The sequence below is a fragment of the Epinephelus moara genome, chromosome 4 (genome assembly GCF_006386435.1).
Source record: "Epinephelus moara isolate mb chromosome 4, YSFRI_EMoa_1.0, whole genome shotgun sequence".
Taxonomy (NCBI): domain Eukaryota; kingdom Metazoa; phylum Chordata; class Actinopteri; order Perciformes; family Serranidae; genus Epinephelus; species Epinephelus moara.
Genome location: NC_065509.1, coordinates 28,727,396 through 28,753,602, shown reverse-complemented (window position 1 = coordinate 28,753,602; position 26,207 = coordinate 28,727,396). Strand labels below are relative to the sequence as shown.

Here is a 26,207-nt window from a genome sequence, read left to right as displayed (position 1 = left end):
TTAATTAACTTTATTGACCTTGTTCCCACCTTGTGCACGTATCTATGTTGGTATATATATATATATATATATGTATACTGTACTAAGTATAATATGCTGTGACTTTTATTTATTTGTTGAGATAATCAAAAGTTAAAGTAAAGATAAATTAATACAAACGCCTACAGATACACTAAGGCATCTTAACCATCTGTTATATCTTTAATATTATGCTGGAGTGAAATTAAAAGTTGTCCTGCACACTGAGAAACGAAATGCCTTTCACATGTTGTTTTGTATGGATCCCTCACGAGGCCCCAAATAACTGAGTCATGTTCATCTGCCAGAATATCTCCGCCTGCCAGAATATTTTTGCATCTTCTCAGATGAACATAGCTGCAAACAGCTGTGGCACAGACACGTCCCGAGCTGCACAAACACTGTTAAAGATACTTTTATCTTTTATTTATTTTTTTCAAGTATTTCACATGCATCCACAAAAGAATAACAATTTAACACTGAAGACTGATATGAAGGTGGCCGGGTGACTGTAATTGGCACACATGACTGCGGGATTTCAACAATACTGGCCTACGTAACCAGTAAGGCTCATGTTTAAGTCCTTACTGTGAATCACACACACTTGATTTCAGGGTGGCGACCTCCTCGTCCGTCTCTAAGGCTTATGCTGGTTTCACACGCACAGAAATTCACTTAGTGTTGCAGAGAAGTTTAACATTTATCAGCTTATCATCTAGATTTCATCTGCTCAGCTACAGACTATCTTTTAGCAAAATTACAAAGTAAGGCAGCTGCATTATACAAAAGACACAAGAAATGAAAGTGTTGACGACAGAGTTAATCAACTCAACTGAAAGTAACATCTATGCTTAACAGAAATCCCTAATTAAATCCCAGGAGTAACAAATGGTCTCCAAAGTGTTTAGGTCCCTTTTGTTTTTGGTCAAACTACAGACGGCAGGTGACGTCCCTTTTTTTTGGATTTCCTCTAACATTATTTCCCTTCTGCTCGTTTGTCATTGGTGAATAAAAGAAGCAGTGAGTGTTTTTCCCTGTCTAAAATAATATCAACTAACACGCACACAATATTAAAATCACAGGAGATTCTTTCGACTCTATTTGCATCAGGAGCTGCCCGTCAGTGACCTGCAGAGACAGACAGAAAACATCACAGACAGGTTGTTAGACGCTGGAATAAAACAGCTAATTTATATTTGCATTTGAACATTGGATCATTAAATCACTGCGGCAGTTTCTTGTGTGTGGGAGAGTTCACAGTTTGTTCTCAGTACAATCTGTGCATGCATTAATCTCACTAAAACAGGAACAGCAGAGTTCAGTTCCCCCAACGTTTAATAACCTTAAGTCTCACCTGTGTGAGGTCGCTGTTAGACCATCTCGTACTGGTTGTTGGTTATGTATCGAGACAAGCAGCAGGACAGGAAGATGCCGATGAGCTGAGAGGAAACACATCAAACATTAAATTAATCTCAAGGAACAGCTGTAAAACCACTGAATGACGTCATCAGTGCTTATACAGGCTGTAAATAACTGTACACATGAACTATATTGCCTAAACTTTTTTTTTTCAAAGTGAAAACAAAGGTGAAAGTTTAAGTTATTACCAGCTATAAATGTTATTTGATTGTACATGCCGACTTTGCCCTGCTGTACTTAGTTTTACAATGTGATGGTTGATTATAGCCAACGTGTTGGTGTGGTCACATTTGTCTGTACAGTCATATCATCTCGGCCAGTGGTTCCCAACTGGTGGGTTGCAGGTCCATTCTGGATGGACCACAAGTGACTTGCAAACATGTCATGTTTGTAAAAAACACTTTATTTTTAAGTGCAGTGAATTTCCACCACTGAGCTTTTATTTTGAAGTGCTGTTTCGTGCTGTAGAGTGAGTGACTAATGGCCAGCTACTTGACAGAGACAGCAAACTAGCTTGAGGACGTGGCCAAACGCATGTCTGATGTTAAATATTAATTAAGCTGTGTGGACATTGAACTAATGGTTGGGTTGGATTTTCAGGTGTGGTTATCAAGTGACTCAGATCATATTTACAAGACAGGTGCTTTCTTGTTTACATTTGAAACTACACCTCAACACCAAAGTCCTTGACCTGTGGTGTCCCCCAGAGGTCAGATGAATCAATAAGATTTCTTAACACAGCAGTGCTGATGACAACCAAATTTACCTGGCCCTCTTATCTAATGACTGATCGCCTAAGCCCAGTTCACACCAAAGATTCACAACGAGATGAAACCGTTTTAGAACTTTACAGAAGAAAGTTGCAGCGGCAACTGAGCTGGTCAAATCTCTAGTGGCTGGTTTTAGAACGTAAAGGATGTCACTTGTTTCAACTGTCAATCAGCTTGTAGTGAAGTCCGCTGGTCAAGTCAAAATGACTGAGCCCTCTGTTTCCAACCTCACGTGTGCCAGTGTCGGACTGTGGGTCACTGCTGCTGCTTGCTGTATGTGCTTATATTATTGTGGCGTATCTTTTATAAATACAGTCCATCTGATGCTCATTTTATTTCACCGTTCACCAATTTATCACCACTACAAGTGCAGCTGAAGCCAGTATCTCACTATCACTATCCTCATTCATATTTTAAGAAGCTACAAATTATATTCAGCCACAAAATAAGCCTGAAAAGCTGGAAATCAGAACAGAAGTACACAGAGTTGTTGCGTAGAGATGATACACAATCTTATCTAGTTGCATTGGTGTGAACCAGATGGTTTTTAGAGCACTGCAGAATGGCGGAGCACGTTTCAACTCGTCGCATCGCAAATCTTACTTGGAATTTAGAATCTCTTTGTCAATTCACTGATCAAATTAACAGCTGGATGTCTCAGAATTTTCTTCACAAGGGCACAACTAAAATAATCTTATTTGGGAAAAATGAGGAGACATTAGATTGCATGTCATCCTCTCTCTGTCCCCCTTTCATGCGCAATTACTGTCCTATCAAATAAAGGCATAAAAGCCTTAAATACAATCTGTAAAAAACATAAGAGCAGTAACTAAATCATCATTTATCATCTCAAAAATAAAGCCAAACAAAACATGATTTAAAAAAACCCCTTCGTGCTTTTATTTCCAGCAGGGTTGACTACCGTACTAGTCTCATCACAGGCCTTCCTTAAATCATCAAACAGCTTCAGCTTGTGCAAAGCGCAGCTGCTAGTGTTCTTACGAAAATCAAAAACACTAATCATATTACTCCAACACTCAGGTCTTTACTCTGGCTTCCAGTAAGTGACAGAACTGACTGTAAAGTGCTGTTGCTTGTATATAAATCACAAAACAGAGCAGGACCAAAATACCTCTCAGTGATATTTAAGCAGTGCACACCTGCTGCACCTCTCAGATCACTGGAGAGAAATCTGTTGGCAAAACCTACTGTAAGAAGTAAACATGTTGAAGCAGCTTTAAGTTTCAACGCTGCTCAGCTCTGAAACCAACACCCTGATTGTATCAAAGGTGCTCCATCTGTAGCCAGAGAGAAAACTAGATTTAAAATTCAACTGTTCTTAGATGCCTTTTAACTGCATTAGATAAGCTGAGAGAATACAGAGAGGAGAGTGCATTCTGTTTTTCCTATTTAATCCTTTGTTTTCAGGTGTTCTTTTAACTGTTCAATTTTATCTGCTCACTTGTAAAGCCAATGTGTATTAATTGTGCTATACATGTATATATATATAATCTTGCCTTGCCTAGGCTGTGAAAACTGGTCCACTGTACCTATATAACAGATGCTTAATAGTTTAAGTAAGCTGTAAACTGAGATTTTAAATACAGTAAATACAGTGCATTAGCTTAATTAAAAGGTGCCCTGTGGCGTTTCTGACTTCCAGTACTGCTGTAAAGCAATCTTTTTATAAGTGGGTCCAGGTTTTGTTTGTTCTTGTGCACTCGGACGACGATGTCAGCGACTCGAGAAATGCAGCAATGCACCGACAGAAACAGAGAAGAAGACTCACAGTGAGGAGTAAACATGGATGTAAACAACTCAGGTTTCAAAGTTATGAAACACTTAAAGAGTCACAGGAGGCCTTTTAGGACATATTTTTGGTCAGTTTTGCCTCTATTAGAGAATATGCCCCCGAGAGCAGACGGCTAATGAGGGGGAACAGAGACCTTAGGGGAGACATGCAACATTGCATTATTTACTTACTGGTTCATTTACAGACTAATTTTCATCTGTTGCTCATAGACAGATGTTTTGCGAGACTTCTATGCTGCCTGTGTCACTGCAGATCTCAACACCAAAACTTGTGAGAAAAATGTTTCCACAATAAATACAAAAGATGGCCAAAGCTACAAAAAACAAGATATAGCGTCGGAAATAAAATTGTTTGTCAAGCATGGTTCCATATATTTTGAGACAAAGCACAATATGAGATGTACCTGGAAGAACGCAATCCCAAAAGAAATCCCTGCGATGATTCCCAGGTTGGACTCCATCACATGGGTTACCTGTTTGAAGCATCCCTACAAGAGAAAAAAATACATTTACAGAGACGCTCTAAAACTTTCTACCGACAGTTTTTGAGCTAACTGATCAATCTGCTTGCTCCTAATAACTTAAAGCCATTTAAAACTACACAAATATGTAGTGGGGGTGGTGTAAGGGCCCCGACAAACTAGTCAGACCTTGTTGCCCGTTTTTTTGCCAATTCAGCAACAAAATTAAGCCAACGAAAAAGTGCCAAAAACTGCAGTTCTTTGAACAGCCATTTGAGGCTGGCTCCAGAAGCAAGCCAATCCACATAGACCGCCATGTTAAAATGCCCAAATTTACAGCAGAAATAAAAATGTTTACAGCCTGGCGCAAAATCAGTTTTGGTCTCTATGGATTATTTCCCCCTTTGTGACAACTGTATGGAGGTTGAATTTTTATATAACTCATCCGTTTACATTTTACTAAGGCTTAAAGTTAGGCATAATTGAGGGCGGGCTGCTTTGAGTGACAGGCCTTGTGCCAATAGTGTCCTCGGCATCTCAGTCAGAATGACCCCTCACTTCTCCACAGCGCCAGCCTCTCTCCCAAATATGGTCACTTCTGGCTCCAAAAAAACCAAAATGGTGACGGCCGTATTGCTGAACTTGGTTGGTTTTTATATAAAAATCTATTACTGGCCTGGCTCCCTCTTATCTGTCTACATACATGTGTAGAAACCAAAATCAATATGCCCTTTGCTCTCATAATACTCTACAAATGCTGGTTCCAATGGTAAGAACAGAACTCGGCAAAAAAAGCTTTTAAATATGGCGCTCCTTTGTCCTGGAATAATCTACAGAAGGATCTGAAACTGGCCGAGCTGATCACTGTGGAGGCATTCAAGTAGATTTTATAGGATCGAGAAATTAGCCCTTACAGTCAATGTGTCTGTTTGCCTTGTTGTAACTTGTAATAATGTTTATTTAAATGGGAGTCCACCAACCAATGTCAGTCTACAGCCTATGGTGCTGGAGCATGAAGGCAGTGAGCTCACCATGTTGTACACCTCTGTCTTAGCCTTGTCGAGGTCTTTCAGGATCTCTGGTGTGCATTTGGCGGTGGCTTCACAGCAGCTGACAGGAATGCCATTCTCTTTAAAGTACTCTGTTTCGTTCCAGTCAGTGAAATTGTTCACTCCGCAGCAATGCAACTATATGGGGAAAAAAGACAGCAACAAAATGAATACAGTGTAGTAACAAATGTCTTAATGTGACAGAAAAGTCGGCCAAAAACCGATGAACGACATCACTGCAGATGTTTTGGATCAATCAGGAAAACACCTGCAGCGACGAGAGCAACATGACCTGAAGTTTAAACCCTCAGAGAGCAGCACTTTAGCTGCTCTTTGAAAATGTTCTTGTGTAAACGAGAGTTCTTTGGTTTGTACAGTGAGAAACAAACAAAGTCAGATAAGAGTAGCACCATAAGTGTAATGGAAAACTTCCCACTTACAGTCCTCTGGATGGCGTCCACTGCACTGCTGCTGCTGTCTGAGTTATTGTAGGACAGCACAGCTTTTTTATAGGCAACGCCCAGCTTGGCCTTGATCTGGTGAATTCAAAACAAAGAAGATTAAATATTTTAGAGGGCTGATTGTTGGTTTACAGTAAAAAATGTTTTGGACAAGTTACTTACCTCATGTCTGAAGATAAAGCCTGAGACACCTGCCACGAGCTCAGCCAGGAACACCAAGGTCAGGAACATGGCATACTGAAGGGACCAATGAAAAGAAAACCTTACAACAAGGTCAAATCTGAAGGGAATAATTCAGGGAGCTTTAACGCACCAACACTGACCAGTTTGAGCATCCATGGGCTGCCGCGGCATGTAGCGAAGCAACCGAACAGTCCGAAAATAATGATGATGGCTCCGGTCCCGATGAGGACATATGGTGCATTGGTGCTCTCCTCAGAGGACAGAGAGAAATAGGCCTCCAGGCTCACCTTCCCCCACACGCCAACGGCCAGCAGGATCACGCCTGTGAACTGAAGACGACAGCAGGGCGAATCAGCTCCGGCATCAAAGAGCCAAGGAAAAAGATGAGCAGGTTTTTAGGCTCAAAACCATTTTTCACTTGCAAACTGGCGCAGTTAAGAGTTTAGCAGCATTTTATCAAATAAGAAATAAGAAATATTATCAAGACGTACAGAGTTTAGGTTTTGCAGAAACAACCAATCACAGCCGCCGAGTCTCTTAGGCACTGTCAACTGTCAAACTAGGCAGCGTTGATAAATTTAAATCAAGTTTGTGTTACTGCATTTCTCACCTCACGTGTTTTCAGAAATTTTACTGTACTGTTTAGCTGTAAAATGAGAGAGCTTACTCCGGCCGGTGGGTGGTGCTTTGTTTTCGCTTGATTGTTTCCAACATGGCGGATGGGTCACAAACAATCCCACTGCCACCTGCTGCTCATTTTTTTTTCTTGAACAAACTCATACACCAATGGAACAGCCAGCAGGAGCAATTTGGGGTTCAGTATCTTGCTAAAGGATACTTCGACATACAGGCTGGAGGAGCCTGGGATTGAACCGCTGATCTTCTGATTGGTGGATGACCCACTCTACCTCCTGAACCACAGTCGGCGTTAGAAGCACTGCGAGGAGGCGGAGGAACAGAATTTTTTTCACAGACTGTCTGTCTCATGTACTGCTATGTTGATTTAGTTACTGTTAACAAAAAGTTATTTTTTAAAAAAAAGTTACCAAATACAGCTTTAAAGCTAAAATTTGAAGATCAACACAAATGAAACTTAACTTTTGCTTCACAGATTTAATAAATGTGCTACTTAGTAGGGGTGGGAATCACAAGGGGATCCACAATACGATATTATCACCATACTAGTATTGCAATAAAATATATTGCGATTTAATACCTTTTTTCAACTGTAAATTATGCCCCCAAATGAAAACGCTTCAAAATCTGTTTTATCTAATAAGATGAAGTTTTTAGTTTGATCATCCCACTTAAGCCTTTTTTTTGCAGCAGCAGCAAATTGTATCTAGTGGTCTAAAAAAGCAATTAATTATTCTAACAGGCTAGCTTAAGATTTCATTTGTATTTGTAACATTAATAATTTGTATAATAAAAAAATTGGCAGTGTGTGACGATACGATACAATACGATACGACATTGCCACACAAAAATATTGGGTTTTAAGAAAGTCAGATATTTTTGCAAATTGAAACTTGTATAAAACCAGCTACCTGATCTAAAACTGGAACAAAAGAAAATTTATTTTGATAATTGAATAATTTATTAGTCACAAAAATGCAGAAAGATGTACTTCTTTCAGCCTCGTACATTTTAAAAAAAACTTTTCTTTTTCTTTGTCACATGTGATATTTTGATCATATTTAATTAGCAATAGTCAGCAACAATTTTAATTAATTTTTTGTCATTTTTGCAAAAATGCCAAATTTGCTGAATCCAGCTTTTTAAATGTGAGAATTTAATGCTTTTCTTTGTCATCTATGACAGCAACTTTTATATCTTTGGGTTTTGGACTGTTGGTCGGACAAAACAAGACATTTGGAGACGTCATGTCTGTTTTCTGCCATTTTAGACCAAATAATCAATTATAAATAAATTAAGAAAATATTTATCAGATTAAATTAATTGTTAGTTGCTGTCCTAACTGAAACCCATCGCTCTGCATGCCAAGTGTCGGGTCTGGTAACACAGCTCTATCAATATTATGTTTTCCTGGGTACCAAGCAGTGAGCATGAATATAAAGCTTCTCAGACAGACCGGTGGTCTGCACCGAATCTGGCCGTGTGAGGGATACTTTTAATTAAGAGCCACGATGGGCTGAATCCGAGAAAAACACAATTTCCCTCATTGATTTCCTTTATTGAATCTGTTCTCAGTGGAGGGAATGTAGATGGAGAGAAGCAGATGAGTGGAGCTCTGACACACAATGTGTATTGAGTCAAAACTTCTAATATTGTTCACAATCAACATACATTAGATAAACTCTCCTTGTGCCAGTCATCCGATGGATGACTCAGATGCTGCAGATTAATTATTTACCTGTCAACATCACAGTAAAAACACACCTGGGATACTCCGCCAGCCTCAGCCTGAGGTTTAATCATCTCAGCATCTTTTTCCTTTACGACTGCCCACACAAGTCATTAGCCTGGGGGGAGGCATCAGCTCAACCAGCCACGAGCAATAAATTGCAAGATAAAAGCACTGACCTGAACTTTGTGTTAGCAGCAGCAGCCTGAGATGATTGTTTGCTCAGTACAAAGATTAACGGGGGGAGCAACGATAACTGCTCGTTTTCTTACAAGACAGGCTCACGTTTTTCTTACATGTCATAATGGCTGCAATCAGATATTATTTTTATCAACGGTTATTCTGACGATTATTGTCTATAATCATTTTGTTAATAATAATAAATGATTAGTCTTTTAACTGACAGGTTGATGGACATAACATTAACCAGCAACTATTTTACAAGACGATTTATCCTTAGTCAATTTTTAAATTAAAACACTGCCTTTGCTGGTCACATATAAGATTTGCATCTTTTCTTTGTTTTATGTATAATTAAACCTGAATAATTTGGGGTTTTGGACATCTTGGACTTTAGGAAATTGTATTGACACGTTTACAAATTTGTGACATTTTAAGACCAGTCAATTAATCGATAATATCCTTCATTCATGAAATCCTCTCATCTAAGAAACTAGAAAAAGCAAATATTTTGCTTTTTTTGGTAACAATAATGCTCTTATAATTTCCCTGAAGGCTGCTGAAGGTTATGCAACTTAAAGTTAGAAGAAAGAGTGTTGTTGCTAAACCTCTATTTACTTCACTCCAATTAATTGCCTTCCTACCATATAAAGTTCTTCTTTTTTTTTTAAGATATTTTTGGGGCATTTTTGCCTTTAATGCACAGGACAGGTAAGTATGAAAGGGGGAGAGAGAGGGGGGATGACATGCAGCAAAGGGCCACGAGCTGGATTCAAACCCGGGCCGCTGCGGCAACAGCCTTGCACATGGGGCGCCTGCTCTACCACTAAGCCACCGACGCCCCCCATAGAAAGTTTTTAAGCGAGTGCCCAGTAAATAAGTTGTACATTTAAACTTTCCAAAATTAATGCACACTAACAAGAAGCTGCCGGATGCGAAAAAAAAAACAAAAAAACATAAAATTCAACATATAAGGAGAACAAAGTTATCAATAATAAAAACTTAACAATGAATCAATAAATAATTGTTTGAATTGAGCTTTTTTTTTTTTTTTTTTTTAAAGGAAATTCCTGTCCTTCCCAAAATTAGTATGAAATTACATAGTCTATTAAATAAACTGCAACAATTATTTGATTAACCAGTTACTGGAACAACAGAAAATGAACTGGCAACAATTTTGATAACTGATTAACGTTTTGAGTCATTTTTTTTTTAAACTAAAGAAAAAAGAAACAGGCAAAACTTTTCTGCTGCCATCTTCAAAAATAAGTATCATTTATGGTTTACATTAATGATAGTAAAGTATTGTTGGTTTTCAGACTGTTTCTGAACATTTTACAGACCAATAATTACTCAAGAACTTAATTGATGGATTTCTTACCTATAAACAACTCTGCCCTTGGAAAAAAATTACATACGCTATCAGGGATAATCAATCACTTTTTCACAACATCTGGTGTCACTTCATGTGTTACCTAGAGACACAGACTTAACTCAAATTTTGGAAGTACCCGTGAGCCTCTGCAATGTCCAAATCCATCAAAGTTTTTTTTTCTTATTAATTGTTGTCAATATTTGCACATAAATATAACGTGTACTTAAACTGAAGTTTACTCTACTGCACTAACACAATCCTTAACCTGTAATTTACGATTTTCTTTCCCCTCTTATTTTAATTTATATATATACATATATTTATTTATTTTCCTCTCTCATTTATTAGTTTTATTCTGTTTATTTATCTTTAAATTCAAACTTTTGGGGTATCGGGTGGGGTTGTATTACATGTGTGTTAAATACTCTGCAGTTGCACAGAGATTGTTCTGGGGTCTCATTTATAAAATAGTATGTAGGATCCATGCTAGAAATATACATACAGACAAAAACCAAAAATGGCGTTCACCTTTGACACTTTCTACAATCAGGCTTTCACCTCACCATCTGCATCGCCAATTTCTCATCTCCAAAAGGTTCAAAGTTTCTCCCATCAAATGGGCTTTTACTTTTGAGTGGGAAATTGCTTGTTGTTTATAAATGTTTATAAATGAGACCCCTGGAGTCCTTTTGTTTTGTGTGTTTATGGATGTATGTGTATTGTTTCCTGTTGTTAAACTCAATACAGATACTGTTGAGAAAAAATCACAAACATAAGAATAAATTATTCTCTTTGCAGAATAAAATGTGGGTGGAAAAAAAAGCCTTAGTAAATTTTTGACTTGACAGAAGTCTAAAATGAATCAGTGACTGGCAAAATAGCTGCCGAAAAAATGTATGACCAATCGATTAATCGACTATTGCTGCGGTTTTACATATAATTAAGTTGGACGGTAAACAAGAAGAATTTAAATGTTAAATTTAACCTTAACTTGATAATATATTACTTTTAATAACTATTTTTAACCGTAGTTGATGGCGTTTGTTGAAATCAGTGACAGGTAACGGCTAACGGCTGACACAAACCGTTGATCAATCTGACCGAATAACACCAACAGCTGCTCCAACGTCTCCAACGGTCCGTACGTTTTCAACAAGTGGTCCTTTATGTCAACACAAACCTGCTCCGCTTTAACCTGAGGACATTTACTCAACATATTTAACTATCTGTGTGTTCCCGTCGTGATTTGAGAGACTGATGTTAGACAGCCCTGTTGGCAGCTCCGCCACCGCTTCTAGCTCCCATTGTTGCTCCTTTAGCTTGTTGTTGTCCCCCATTACATGACATGTAGCTCACCCAGAATATGAGGCTGTAGGAGATGAGGAAAGTCTTCAGGCAGGTAATCACTGGCTTCGTCTGAAGCCGTCGAGACGGCGGCGACATGGCGGTGCTTTTGGTTTAAAGTGGTGAGAAGACAGAAAAAAGTTGAGTTCACAGCAGCGCCCTGGAGGGGAGGAAAAACTTCAGGGATAAATCCGAGCAGAGAGGGGGAAGTGTCGTCACTGACCCACATTCACTTTCCTGAAGGGAAAAACAGCTCCCAACAATCCACAGTCAAGTCAGCAGCAGCCACGTTCATGTCTTTAACACATCACCATCATCCTCAGGGACAGATTTCAAAATAAAATGCCTGCAGGCAGCTTTCAGAATAAAACACCAACATGCAGCTGTCAAAATAAAACTGAAAACACTGGTTTCGTTGTTTAAATTTATTGAGAAAAAAAATCCTCTTTCACTTTAAAAACAGAAACAGCGTATTCCTGTATTTTATACATAATTTCCCTTAGCTATTTGGGATTAGTAGGACCTGATTAGTATAAAAATTGAACATTGTCAACCATGATAAAGTCCCAATGTCCTCAAACGAAACGATAATAAAGTCCCAATATACTAAAACTAGTACTTTCTAATTCACAGTGTCTTGGCTTGTTACTGTTGCTAAAATTGGTAGTTTTATGGTATATCAAACTACAAACATTATTAATCATTAATAAAAAACCTCATCCACTTTTTACGGCGGGGTCGGCTGCAGACTGATGTTGCAGAGATGGCTGCCATCTTGTTTTTTAATTGTTTTGCTACCACTAGATGGCACAAAAAGTGTCCACAAATAAGGACAACTGGTCTAAGTTAAGCAGAATGAAGTGTAAGGTCCAGTATACCCAAAATGTAATGTCCTAAAATGAGGACACAGGATCTTAGGAGGATTTATATATATATATGTGTGTGTGTGTGTGTGTGTGTGTTTGTGTGTGTGTATGTATATACTGCTAAACCTGCTAAACTATTAGTGGCAAATCAAAATCATGGCATATGTCAAAATTATGAGGCATTTTTTTTCAGAATATATTTATTTATTTTTACAAACAACACAGAACAAAGCAGCTTGGGTATGACATGACAAATAAAATGAGTAGTTAAAAATAGGAAAAAAAAAAGTAAAAATTGTGGGCATTACAGCCACCCCCAACCCTGTTTACAGGCTACAACCACACAAAGGCAGCAACAATTTAACAAACAAATAGGCTATATAGACAAATGGCAAGGTTACGATAAGACTGTCTTACAGCTAATGTACGTACAGAGACTGGCTAAGCCAATTTAGGAAACCCCTATAACATGGAAGATGACACTGTAGGTCTAATGTACTTTAAGTTAGGGTCCAAGACTTTATAAAAAGCCTCTACTGAGGAGTGAAGCATACAAGAGATATATTCATCAGAAACGCACTGCATTATAAGATTGTGCCACAACTTTTTTGTTGGAGCAACATCCTTGGTCCAGAAGAGCAGAATATTTTTCCTGGCAGCAAAAGTCAGAAGATTGAAGAGTCTCTTATATTTGATATTTGTAATATGACCTTCCGGGAAACCCAAAGGCATAAGTCTTAGTATGTCATTATTCTGGATAAAGGTCAAACATTTCCCCTCAGTTTGCCCTGGTAAATCTGATCATTTTACTAAGTCAAATTATGAGATAGGGTGAAGTCAGATAATCTTGGACACTTTTTGGCAGATTACAGAAAAAAAACCCAACAACAAAAAATAACCCTGACTTTATGTTTTAGAGTCACAATCACCAGCAAGTTATTTAAACTCAAATTTATGCTTTTATTTTGAGGGCAGCAGTGTTATTTCCTGTCTCGTGCTGTGTCTGACTTTATAATTACATGTATTACTCCTCTGCTGATGTGACACACTTAAATGAGTGAAATTACATCAGCTGGGTACGTTAAATGATCATAACATGGCATTTATTAGATAAACATCAAGATTATTTTATTTATATTACAGCATTAAATCTTTTAGGCTTTCTGAGGGACATTTTAATCACATGTGATGACATTTTCACAACAAAGTATGACATTAAACTGTAAAAGTGGACACTAGATATATTGCAACAAACTGTTTAGATCTATTTTGTAATGCCATATGTATTTTCTGCTTTAAGTCTTCAAAGCACTTTGCATACTTGTTGCATACATGTTGCAGTGAAAAGTGCTATATATAGGCTAAATAAAGGATATTATACACTATTCATATAATAATAGAAGTTCCATAAGGAATGACTGGGGATAAAGATTATATGAGTGTCATAATCAGGGGAAATTAAAAATGTTTAATCACTTTAAGGTCCAACAAGTCATCACTGAGCTCATTAGTCACACTGCCAGTTATAACAAATAATACTAGAGTGAATGATTCGTTTGAATGGGTGTCCCATAGACAGTTTAATAAAGATGTTATGTGTATTTTTAGATTTTGCAGCCATGTGTTTATGTATGCATTCTTACAGGTATATGTGTGTTTATGTTGATGTAGGCGTATGTACCCTACAGCTTGTGTTCTATTAGTATCACTTTTGTATTTTATGATTATTTTTTCATTTGTAGCCTATAATCTTCACTTTTTTTAAGGATCTATCGCAAGCAGACAACCAATTAACAAGCAAATAAATGAATAAATAAATACAATATGTCCTTTTTGGAAAAGTGCGTACTCTATTAAGTTTTCTTAAACTATTTTACATTGTGAAAAAGGGATGTGTAACAAAGGTCTACATTTTTTAATTTGGAAACATTCCAGTACATTATCTGTAAGTTGGTTAGGAGACCAGGCGTTTTTTAAGGGATCTATTAATTTGTCAATACGGTAATCTTCACTCTCTGGGTTAATGTGCTGTTACTGCTGTGAGGGGCGGGCTTTTATAAAATGGCTCAATCATCAGTTCTAATGCAGCGGTGGGAGGAAACAGTCAGACACAGGAGGTCCCATAGCGCCACCAAGTGGTGTCTGACTTTGATGATGAACTAGAAGGATCCTTTTCAAAAAGCTGCAGAGACTCTGGTATGACGGGAGCGCCTATTGTCCTCAGCGGGGAACTCAAGTTTTTTTTAAAGAGTGGTTTGTTATTGTTGTAAACTATCTCTGGATTATAACTTTGTTTGTCTTTGTTGGACTCTGGGATCTGAACCAACCTGCGCTAAAAAACTTTTTTTTTTCCAGGAGTGTCATCTTTGTGTTTCTGACATGCTCTCCAGCCGCTTTGTTGCTCTGTTCATTTTATACTTTACAGGTGAGTCCAAACAATAAAGGTAACGTCAATTATTTACATATATGTCTTAGTTTGTGAACTCTGAATAGTAGTGAAGTTGTAAAAAATATATTTTATGACATGATTGCTAGCTGAAGTTAGTCAAACATCCACATCCTCCCCTGCAGTAGGGAAATACCTTCATCTCAGCAGTAATAACAGCTGTATTGGATACAGATGTGCTGAATTTTTGAGGCAACTGTATGAATGCAAATACAGCCGGCTTCAGGAATGAGAAGCTGAAGGGATGCACAACATCTCCCAACATGCAACTGGCACAGAATCAGTCCAAATGAAGTTAAAATGAGCTCGTAGCTGAGCTGCCCCCCTCTCTAGGAGCCCCTCTGCTTTGCTGACCAAGCAGTTTAATTACAGCTCGGCTCCAATCACTGCCAGTTAATTACTGAGGAGTCCCCCTCTGGGCCAAGTGTGCTAAAGCCTTCATTTAATCCTGCAGAGATAATAGCCTGACCTGAGATCCACCCGGAAGCTCAGATGATAATGCAGAGTGATTGAAAGGATGCTGGTCACCTTTGTCATTAGAGATAAATGAAGCCTTTGTAACTCAAACAGGCGACATTATGACTAACTACACACCTTCCACTGGTGTGACTCACTCTGCCTGCAGCGTGCATGTCTGAGGTAAAGTCAGTACTGTGAGTGGTGTGTGATGCACCATGTTTGTCAGTGTCTTGGTATTCAGATCATTTACATGAGTGAAAGTACCAGTGTGTAAAAGTACTACGTCACAAGTAAAAGTGCTGCATTCAAAGTCCTGCTGACAGGAAGCATTATCAGTTAATTGTAGCTACTTTAAGTATCAAAAGTAAAAATACTAATCCTGCAGAATAATGGCCCCTGTGAGTGATACACTGAAGCAACAATGTGTATGCAAAATTTAACTGTTGAGCTTGTTCAGACTACTTCATGTACAGGTTGGTAGTTTAGTCCATTGGTTCTTCACCAAGGGGTTGAGCACTTTCAAAGAGTCACATGATAAATCTGAGGTGTGGTAACACAATTAATAGAGTAGGAAATAACAACAAGGGTCTGCTACACAAATTTGTATCTCTAATCTTTGCTTTTTCTTTTCTTAGATATTTAATTAGGCTATTTGACCTCTTGGGGCCACGAATGAAACTAGGGCTGGGTATCAGTACCCAATACCTTTGAGGAATTGACCAAAATAACTCAGTATCAAGTAGTATTAAAACGTCAAAAGTAAAAAGATACCTGCATTTGATGCTTTTTCATCCAGGGGTCTGATCCCAACCAGATCGACACTTAAGTTGCTGCTGCCCGCCTCTGTAGCCGCTCACCTCCAGGCGAACAGTCAGTTCAACTGCCCTGTTAGCATGAGCTAACACAACAGCAGCGGCAGTCATTCAACACTGAGCTTTAAAACAGTCCCAACAAACTCACACCAACACCGAAACTGCTTAACCCATTCGATATACTTGTTAATAGCTGTTAGGTAACGTTAGCCATGTGATGCTAACAGTTAGCCCTCTCGCTGTGTGTCCCCAGCATGGAGCTCACACTCCCGCAGCAGCAGCAGCTACAACCCATTCAGTCTCTGGTGTTGTGAAGTTAAGCGCAGTGTTTTGACAGGTTTAATCTTTCACAATGCATTTCAGCTGTTAGCCTAATGTAGTGGAGTAAAGGGTACAGTATTTCCCTCTGAAGTAGTGGAGTAGAAGTAGCATAAAAAGGTTTAGTAAAGTAAAAGTACCTCAGTTATACAGTGCTTGAGTTAACGTGCTTAGTTAATGTTCAGCCCTGCGGTAGTTTTAGCTGCATGTAATTAAAAACCCCTTTTAGTTGCCGTATGCATGATGGTGCATGTCACCTGAAGTAATGTCTGTCTCTATTTGAGCCCTGCAGTGCAGACCGTCTGACTGATGGGCTTTGCTTGTTTATTTCCTCTGTGAGTAATTCACTGTGAGGGGGACTTGGGAAATATTAGTCTGGGGAAGTGTTACTGAGTGGAACATTGGGTTCATTATGAGAGAAAACGCTGACGATAGGGTTTAATCCACACATCGCTGGAACAATCTGAGCCAGCTCTTGGAGAAGGAGAAGTTAAATGTGATGCATCGTTGTTATTATAATTAGAAACTGTGTTAAAGTGAACTTTGTTTGGTTCAGGGCCAGAAACTAGCGATTGAGCTGAAGCAAAGGAAGCAGTACAGGAACTGCCTTGAAATGGGGGTGGAGGTTGACACACTGGAAAGTTTGGCACTCGGCTCTAAACATGGTGTCCTTTTTGGGGTTTTAGAAAGTGATAATGTGCCTGAACCACAACCACTGAGAAAGGAGACAGTAAAAAGGATTTATTGTGCAGAATCAGAGACAGGATTAAGAATGAAGGTCATAGTATGGCACACACACCCTTCTTCTTATTACATGAAAATAGATTAGTAAGAGGGACAGTGGCCAGGTCAGTAATGAGAACAGGCTGTTTGTCCTAATTTGTGGTGAAAGTTGTGGTTTTAAAGGCATGAAAACACTACAATAAAGTCTTTTGTCAAGAAAACACCATCATATTCATGCTGTTTCCAAGATTTCCATGTTTTCTGACCTTCCTCACAGTTTGCAAACCCTCAGGAGTTTCCAGGAGTATCGATGATTGTAAATCCAGGTGTCTATGAGCTGGAATGTTACTGAGCTTGTGTTAAAGGACACCTGAGAGGAGGTTATGGAAAAGAGATTGTGTGGGGAGAATCATGGCCACATGAGAAATGTGAAAGGGTTGTTTGATGTTTCCTCATGTCTGACGTTTGTTTTTTCAGCTGCCTCTGGGACCACAACATACGACAGCTACAATGACTTCGTAGAGCAAGACCACACTCCTCAACTGGACTATAGCAGTGCGTATGGAAACACACACACACACACACACCTTTAACACCTCTGGTATCTGAGTATAAAACACACTGCTTTCCACCATCAGTGTTTGACACAGATTTGGTTTTGCTAACAGACCCAAACTGGTGCCATTCTCCGGTTCTGACCAATGGAGAGGTGTCCTGCCGCTCCCCTCGAGGCAGGGCCTACACGAGCACGTTGGGCACCCGCTGTGAGATGAGCTGTGATCGAGGATACCGACTGCTGGGGAAGAGCTCGGTTCAGTGCCTCGCCAACCGACGCTGGTCTGGGACTGCTTACTGCCGCAGTATGTGGAAGTTGATTACTTTTTACCTTATTCAAAACACATTAGTGGCAGGTGATTACCATAAACATAGGCACTGCACTTTTAATGATAAAAAAAAATAATAATAATAATAATAATAATAAGAAGAAGAAGAACCAAAATAAGCAAACCAAATAATAAAATTGATAAAAGAAGGATGGAAACTAGACTAGACTAAACACATTTACTGAAAAAAAGCCTTCCTGTAAAAGTATGTTGGGAGGGTTGTGTTTTAAACAAAGACACTGACTTTGCCAGCCTAAGTTCCTCAGGTAAGGAGTTCCACAGCTGTCGGGCTCTAACGGAAATTGCCCGGTTTCCTTTTGTAACGAGGCGGGCTGTAGGAACAGTTAGGAGGGTCCTACCTGAGGAGGGCAGGCAGCGGCTAGGCTCATAGGGTGTACGTAAATCTATAATGTATGTTGGAGCAAGGCCATGTAGGACTTTAAAAGTCATTAGTAATAGTTTAAAATCATTTCTATACTTAACAGGAAGCCAGTGTAACATTGCAAGAGTGGGAGTTATGTGGTCTTGTCTCTTGGGATTTGTTGAAAGTCTGGCAGCTGAGTTTTGAATGAGCTGGAGACGGGAAATAGCCTTTTGTCAATAAGTGATGGGCTGACTCATTCTTTTACAGTATCATTTCCGTCGAGTTGATACATGTTGATCTCTACGAGTCCTGATACTTTTTGCAAAATATGGTGTCAGTTCCTCCGTGACATTCTGTGCCTGTTTACACCTGACATTAACGTGTGTTTTGGGTGATCCGATCACAAGTGGACAGCACTAAATACAAGTCTAAACGACCACCAAGACACATTGTGATCCGATCACTTGAACCATTTGCTGAGGTGGTCTGGGATGCATTTGACCACATATCTTTTGTAGTGTAAACACTAATGCGTCATGATGCCTCTCAGACAATGACTACAGGAACAGGGATGTGACTCAGCTGTTTACTTGTATTTGGATCACTGAAAAGCATGTGAATACTAGGCTCTCTGTTATAGTAGATGCACATTCCACCCCAAAAAAACCTCTCTTCAGTGCATTACCAGTAATTATTTACATAAATAAAGATGAAATATTTATTTAATGCATCGATTCAGCATCTCATCTGTATGTAGGTAGGCTGTGTAAGCTTAATATGATATTACAGAAATGTCACTGACCAATGATCTGTCGTTCTTTGAGGGGCAAATAGCAGATGTCCCAGTTATCGCCACAGCCTTGTGCTGCATCTATGTGGTGTCAGAATAATCTGAAGATGATTTCCTGATCACATTTCGTGGCTTACCCGGTCCGTTCCCTTTGTTCTTCATCATCATTTAACCCTGTGAAATCTGAGCAAACTGGCTTGATTTCTTTTAAAGGCAATGAGCACTGAAGAAAAGAAATGACCCATAAACGTAGCAAGAAATTAGTAAAAAGTGGAAATTAAAAACAAGAAAATTTGTAAAAAAGAAAGTACCAAGCTGCTCATTGATTTTTTTCCTTTTGTTTCCAAAAGAAATTGCACCAGTTTACTCAGGGTTCAAAGTTTTAAATACTTGGGAAAGGCGTCTGAAAGCAGCTCAGGAAAAATGATGTTGCTCTAGGTTGCAAAGGGTTAATCACTCTGAGCAATAAAACACAACACATCTTCTTTGTAGTGTCCATGTTGTTTCCACATTACAACCTAAAGCTCATGAACACACCAAAGTCAGAAAAACAGCCATCTAAGGAGCACATGAAAACACCATTTGCCTTGACTCGTAGAGGTCTCGACCACTGTGAGCAGTATCCTGCAATAACAGTAAGAGGGAAACTCAGGGATTTATGAGTTCTTGGACATTTGACAGGCTGACCCTGTAAATACTGGACACTAAAAAGAGTCATTCATTCATTCATTCATTTCCTCTAACCAATGCTTAATGTCTGTGTGGTGATGCTCCTTCAGGGATTCGTTGCCACGTGCTGCCCCTCATTCCCCATGGCAGATACACCTGCACTCACGGCTTCATGGTGGACTCCAGATGTGATTTCACCTGTGACCGCGGCTATCGCATCGAGGGGCAACACTCACGTACCTGTCAGCGCCGTGGGTCATGGAGCGGCGTACAGCCAGAGTGTGAAGGTACATATCAAGCTCTGACCAGATGTTTAAGCTCAGAAGTCTTTGTTCAACTGTCAACTTGAGGTTCAACTTACTGCCATAACATGGACCTAAATTCAGACCGTCTGTTTTGCTGTCCAGTTTTTCATTATTCTTTCACAACAGCAGTCTCTGAGTCACACAAAAACAAAGGCATATTTCCTGCTCGCCTGGACTGAATCCAGAACTGTGGTCTGCTGTCTGCCATATTCTGCTCTGTACGACTGCTACAGATAGATGAATTCACTTCCTGCAAAATCTCCAATAATGTTGTAATTTTCCACCTGTTTATGTCAGATACTGACCCTCCAAAGATCAAGTGTCCTTCATCCAGAATCAAGTACGCCGAGCCTGGAAAACTCACTGCTACAGTGACCTGGGACCCCCCCACTGCTAAAGATACGTCTGACAAAACACTTGAGTATGTCGCTCCTTTCCTTTGCTTCCTTTTCGTGTTGACTTTAAAATTAAATTAAACACTCTGCCTACACTGTATTTCTCTCTCTCTGCAGTATAATATTAGTAGGCCAGGAGCCGGGCACCGACTTTAAAGAGGGACAAAACATTATCCGATACAAAGTGTACGATCAATCCAGGAACAGAGCGGCCTGCAAGTTTATTGTACGTGTTGAGGGTAAGTTGATTTATGAGATGAGTTTGAATACTAAACATTGAAGGAGCTGAAGGTACACAGAGATCCCGCGGTAGAGCTGTTAAGAAGTCTCTTAATTACTCCACCTTTGTTTTTTTTATATAAAACCAAACAATGGCAGCATAATGCGGCCTGGGTGTGTGATCTTAGATAGCATGCTGGCATCCTGGAGGCAAAAGAGGCGTGATGGGCATGACATGTAACAACAACTCCGGCCTCTAGTGGTTTCCAACCGGTCCAGTCACAGGGACCAGATTTCTCCTTAGTCATTAGTTCAAGGCCCACACAGTTTAATATATTCAGTGTCATACTTGTGTTTTGCCATGTCATCCAGCTAGTTTGCTGTTTATGTCAAGTGGCTGTCTGTCATTCACTCACTCTACAGCAGGAAACTGCACTCCAAAATAAAAGCTCTGTGGCGGAAATTCACTGTACTTAAAAATACGGTGTGTTTTTAACAAACTTGACACATTTGCAAGTCACTTGCGGTCCATTCAGAATGGACCCAGGACCCACTCTTTGACCGCAACCCACCAGTTGGGAACCACTGCTCTAGTGTGACATGTAACATACTTGTTGGCATTACATGGCCACGCCAGTCATTTACTGTTCCTCTTATATGGTGGCTGTTCTCATCCTCTGCTCGAAGGTCAAATCTTATTGTTTTCCCAATAATTCTCAGCTGCTCTTCTTCTTCTTTGAGTTAGCTGCTAACTGCTTCTAGCTGCTTTTTAAATCATAGCTTTTAAATCAAGTCGCATACATAACATGTCAACAAAATGTCACACCTGTTCCATCCACGGGCCTGTCCTGCCAGCTGTCCCTTGGAATAACAGCAAAGAGTCTAGCTAGAGTCCGAGCCTGGATTGTCTGCACATGGCTCTCAACATGGAGTTGGCTGAGCCACAGCTAGCAGCTGATGGTGCTAACAGTGTGAACAGCGCTAACAACGGCAACAGTGCTGACAGAGCTAACAGTGTTAACTGGGGGGAACCTGAGAGTGGGTGTTACACTTCTGTGACACTATTCTGCCACCGTGAGTTGGGACAGCGTTATCAGCAGTAACTGCTCTATGAGCGCAGTGCAGGGAGCGATTAGCTAGCCCCTGACCCCATAGTTGGACCACTCAGGGAAGGAGTGTAACTTCATTTCCTGCTCAGGACGCATTTACTCTACTATATCTTTACATAGCAAATAGTTTGATGCTATATCAATGCTCTGAATGTTGCATACAGCTCCTTCAACCTAAAAACAGCATTATAACCTTTATGGGATTTCTTATTCTCACTGTGTTCTCCTTCCAGTGAGAAGATGTCCAGAATTACCTGCACCTATGCACGGCTATCTCACCTGCTCCTCTGATGGAAATAACTACGGTGCAACCTGTGACTACCACTGTGACGGAGGATATGAAAGGAGGGGTGTATCTAGTCGTGTCTGCCTGTTCAACCGCAGCTGGGGCGGAGACCCTGCTGAGTGTGTTTGTGAGTCTGCATAAAAATGCCTATCATGCTTATGAATTTGCAGCATAAACATTACAGTATGCATGGTGTGTGAGAAGGTTTAAATACAGGATGCAATTGTGGCTGTGTGTTTGTAGCAATGGACATCAAATCAGACGTGAAGACGGTCTCCGCTCTCCTGGATCAGTTCTATGAAAAGAGGAGGCTGCTGATCATGTCTGCGCCCAACATGACGGACTCCGACTACCAGCTGCAGAACGTCATGATACAAGTGAGGAAGTGTTTTTTTTTTTACTGCTGGTGTTTTTAAGGAAGTTTGGATAAACAACTAAAATCTTATTTTCCTTTGAATCAGAAAGCAGACTGTGGATTAGACCTGCGACATGTAACTGTGATCGAGCTCCTGGGCTCTCCGCCTCGTGAAACAGGCCGCATTAAAGAAAGCCTGCTCAGCTCTGAAGTCATCGAGGGTTTGAGGTAACAGTGTGATACATCATCACTTAGTTATTCAGCCGTTTTATGGCTCTTTGTGGGAGGAAAACATTCGTTTAGTTGAATAATTCCATCCTGAAATGGCTTTATGTAACTCCCATTCTCGAATTGTTTCTCCTCACTCCATTTAAATGTCAGGAGCCTCCTAATAAAAAGAGAACCTCTGTGGAAAAATATCCAGCTGACGGATTAACATTGGTAAAAATAGCAACGTCATAATTCCAGGATAGCAGTAATGGGATTTTGAGACTGACAGAATATCAATAGTAAACATGTTTTGTTTCATATGAGAATCAGTAAGTAAAAGCTTATTTTAAAGACCACCATTTTGCCCCAGACATAACCATGTAGGACTGAGTTTATCTTAGAGAAAGGCAAAGATATAGATTTTCCACCAACTGTGTAATCTGAGTAAGGGGTACTGCTCACTTTTTCCAGACTGGAAAATGTCTTCAGTCTCTTCACTGACACACACAAATCCCACAGCTGAGTGAGAGCAGCATGTTGAGGCTCATTCTTTTAGTGTGGCACAAAGCACTCTGGGAAACATGGGAGACATCACCAAGGCAGAAGTGGTTGAGTGAAGTGTATTTAAACACTTAAGACATTCTTTAGGATACCTCCATAAATATAGACAAGAGAGCATTACAAAGTTAAGATTAAAGCTGCACTAATTAATAGTCTAATATCAATAATGGATAAAGTGACTGTGTGTGTTATAAAAGAGACTATACCGGAGCATCTTCACTCTCACCACTCTCATCAACCTCGTTTCCAGATGCAACTGCTTTTAGCAAAAACAACTCTGAACAACACACAAAACAGCAGCAGACAAAGTTAGCAACTGGTTGGTGAACACAGCTGTGCATTTAGCAGCTGGTTAGTTGGTGGAGACCAAACAGCTTGGAGAGAGTGAATGTTGTGCCGAATTTCCACAGCATGGTTCAGCTTGACTCGACTCAGCTCAGCTCTCTTTTGGAACCAGCGGTCGGTTGCACAAAACACCTTAAACTGAGATTTTCCTTAGAGTCTTACTGTGCGTTCCACTACCCATGCTTCCATATTAGATAGTAGGTTATGCCAGAAAAGGATTTAGTATGTCCCAATGCATAAAATGTCAAATGCAGTATACCAAAAATACCAGAATGTTCTACTACATCTAGTCGGATGCATTAAGCATACTTTTCTGGCTGTTCTGACCCACAATCCTCTGCACAGTGGACAATACATCACATTGACTGAGCCACCAACAGATGACTGCTTGTTGACAGTTGATTGAAAGCCCTAAGAAGCCACAATGATGGCTGACAGCTAATGCAAGTAACTGATGACCAGTTGAATAGTAATAATAGGAATATTGACTGTTTAGGATCTCAAGGTGCAGCCGGGGGGAGGAAGGGGTCTGATTTGGGGACCTCAGAATTGCATCTCTGCTTTTTGCAGATGATGTGGTTCTGTTGGCTCCATCACACCGTGATCTCCAGCATACACTGGGGCAGTTTGCAGCCGAGTGTGAAGCCGTTGGGATGAGAGTCAACACCTCCAAATCTGAGGCCATGGTTCTCTGTCGGAAAATGGTGCAATACCCTCTCAGGGTTGGGAGAGATTACTGCCTCAAGCGAGGGAGATCAAGTATAGTATCTGGGAGTCTTGTTCACGAGTGAGGGTAGACTGGAGTGTGAGATGGATCGGCGCTTTGGTGCAACTTCTGCAGTGATGCAGGCGCTGCGCCGGTCCGTCATGGTGAAGAGGGAGCTGAGCTGGAAGGCAAAGCTTTTGATTTACTGGTTCATCTACATCTCAATCCTCACCTATGGTCATGAGTTCTGGGTAGTGACCGAAAGAATGAGGTTGTGGATACAAGCAGCTGAAATGAGTTTCCTCTGTGGGGTGGCTGGGCTCAGCCTTAAAGAGGAGCTTGGACATCCGGAGGGAGCTCAGAGTAGAGCTGCTGCCCCTCCCTGTCAAAAGGGGTCAGTTGAGGTGGTTAAGGCATCTAATCAGGATGCCTCCTGGGCGCCCCCGTCACTGGTAGGAGGCCCCGGGGCAGACCCAGAACACGCTGGAGGGATTACATCTCTCATCTGGCCTGGGAATGCCTTGGGGTCCCCCAGGAGGAGCTGGAAAGTGTTGCTGGGGAGCGGGACGTCTGGGGTGCTTTGCTTGGCCTGCTGCCCCCGCGACCCGGGCTCGGATAAGCAAATGAAAATGGATGGATGGATGGATGGATGGATGGATGGATGTACTTTTTAAGGGCAGCTGCAGTACATCATAGTACAAAGAAAAAGTATGCGATTCGGAACGCACCCTTAGTCAAGGTTTCCTCATAATTAAATAAGTTGCACAACCTTAAGTCTTCTCCTTAATGTTTCCTTAAACTGTTCACATAAATATTCATGGTTTTCTCCTTGTCTTAGTCTTAAACTTAAGGACTACCTAGATTGTTGTACAAAAGACCTTAGCAACCAAAGCAAGCTAAAAAAAGGAGTGTCCTGCCAGCAGGAGAGCCCAGTGGATATGCTTTAATAATATTGAATCATGAGATAGTCGAGTGTTCCTTCATTAATCTAATCTGTGTCTCTCTGTAGACAAGTGTTCAGAATCTCCAGATATTACTTCAGCATGTTGCTGCTGGACAAGTTGGGCTCAGACCGAGAGCGCTTCATCGCCCCCATGTCGTCGGACGAGCTGTTCTCCTACATCGATAGCTTCCTGCTGGATGAAGAGGAGCGAGAACGGCTGGAGCACCACAGGGAATTCTGTGACTAATTCAATAAACCTCTCTGGTTGCCACAGCGATAAGCTCATCAGTATTACTAAACACAAGATGAGGAAGGACAAACAAGCAGGAAGCAGGTCCAGAGGGACATTAGGAGGGGAAAGAGGACAAGAAGGCAGTTCCTCGTGTTTAAATGTGATCACTAAACAACACTGAAGTGCTAGCACTGTTTTCTCTCTTGAATAATCATCTGAAAGGAACAAAGGCCAGAGAGTGGACGTCACAGCGACAGATAATAAGAGACAAGCTTGAGTAAAACACATTAGTATGAAAAGACAGTTTGAACCATTGATACATAAAGTTAGGTTGGATACATGATGTGGGTTAGTGTTTATGTCAGGGCCCTGTTAGTAAAACTGTTATCTAAATACCGACACCTCCTACAAAAGACTACTGAGGAACAATTTCGTAGACAGATTCTTTTTAAATCCAGCTGGTATGGACGATCAAGCATGTCTTTGTGTTTAGTAAATTTTTTATTGGGTGAACAGAATATTCATGGCAACCTCGAGGTAAAACATGTCTCTGATCACACAGTTAAAAGATAAAAATCTACATTTGTATCTGCAAAATAGACAAATTTAACAATTTCAAATAAGACTTTTTATGCAACTATATAAATACAATTTTTACATGATAATTTTGTTAGATGCAACACCAGGAATTTTATATAATGACTTGTTTTACCACTCATCAGTGTAATTCTGTACAATTATAAAGAAAACATGTGACACATTACAATAGTCCT

General features: G+C 40.2%; 2 protein-coding genes across 3 annotated transcripts; one reads left to right on the top strand and one right to left on the bottom strand.

The window, feature by feature from the left end:
* Window positions 1–417: 417 nt before the first annotated feature.
* tspan7 (tetraspanin 7) lies at window positions 418–11,683 on the bottom strand. The gene is made up of 8 exons (XM_050042574.1): window positions 11,450–11,683; window positions 6,314–6,502; window positions 6,153–6,227; window positions 5,970–6,065; window positions 5,512–5,667; window positions 4,424–4,507; window positions 1,373–1,457; window positions 418–1,146 (listed from the first exon to the last, which is right to left on the bottom strand). Exons 1-7 carry the CDS (start codon window positions 11,534–11,536, stop codon window positions 1,389–1,391), a joined length of 756 nt encoding a protein of 251 aa, XP_049898531.1. The 5' UTR covers window positions 11,537–11,683; the 3' UTR covers window positions 418–1,146; window positions 1,373–1,388.
* Window positions 11,684–14,472: 2,789 nt separating this feature from the next.
* On the top strand, window positions 14,473–26,200 carry srpx2 (sushi-repeat containing protein X-linked 2). 2 transcript variants are annotated; one of them, XM_050042643.1, is made up of 11 exons: window positions 14,473–14,499; window positions 14,659–14,728; window positions 17,539–17,616; window positions 17,730–17,921; window positions 19,879–20,055; window positions 20,371–20,494; window positions 20,586–20,707; window positions 22,030–22,209; window positions 22,326–22,459; window positions 22,544–22,665; window positions 25,269–26,200. In XM_050042643.1, the coding sequence occupies exons 2-11, from the start codon at window positions 14,683–14,685 to the stop codon at window positions 25,447–25,449; spliced, it is 1,356 nt and encodes a 451-aa protein (XP_049898600.1). In that variant the 5' UTR covers window positions 14,473–14,499; window positions 14,659–14,682; the 3' UTR covers window positions 25,450–26,200. The 2 variants fall into 2 exon arrangements, with proteins under 2 accessions (XP_049898600.1, XP_049898599.1); XM_050042642.1 differs by having other exon boundaries at window positions 14,480–14,556.
* The last annotated feature ends 7 nt before the right edge of the window (window positions 26,201–26,207 follow it).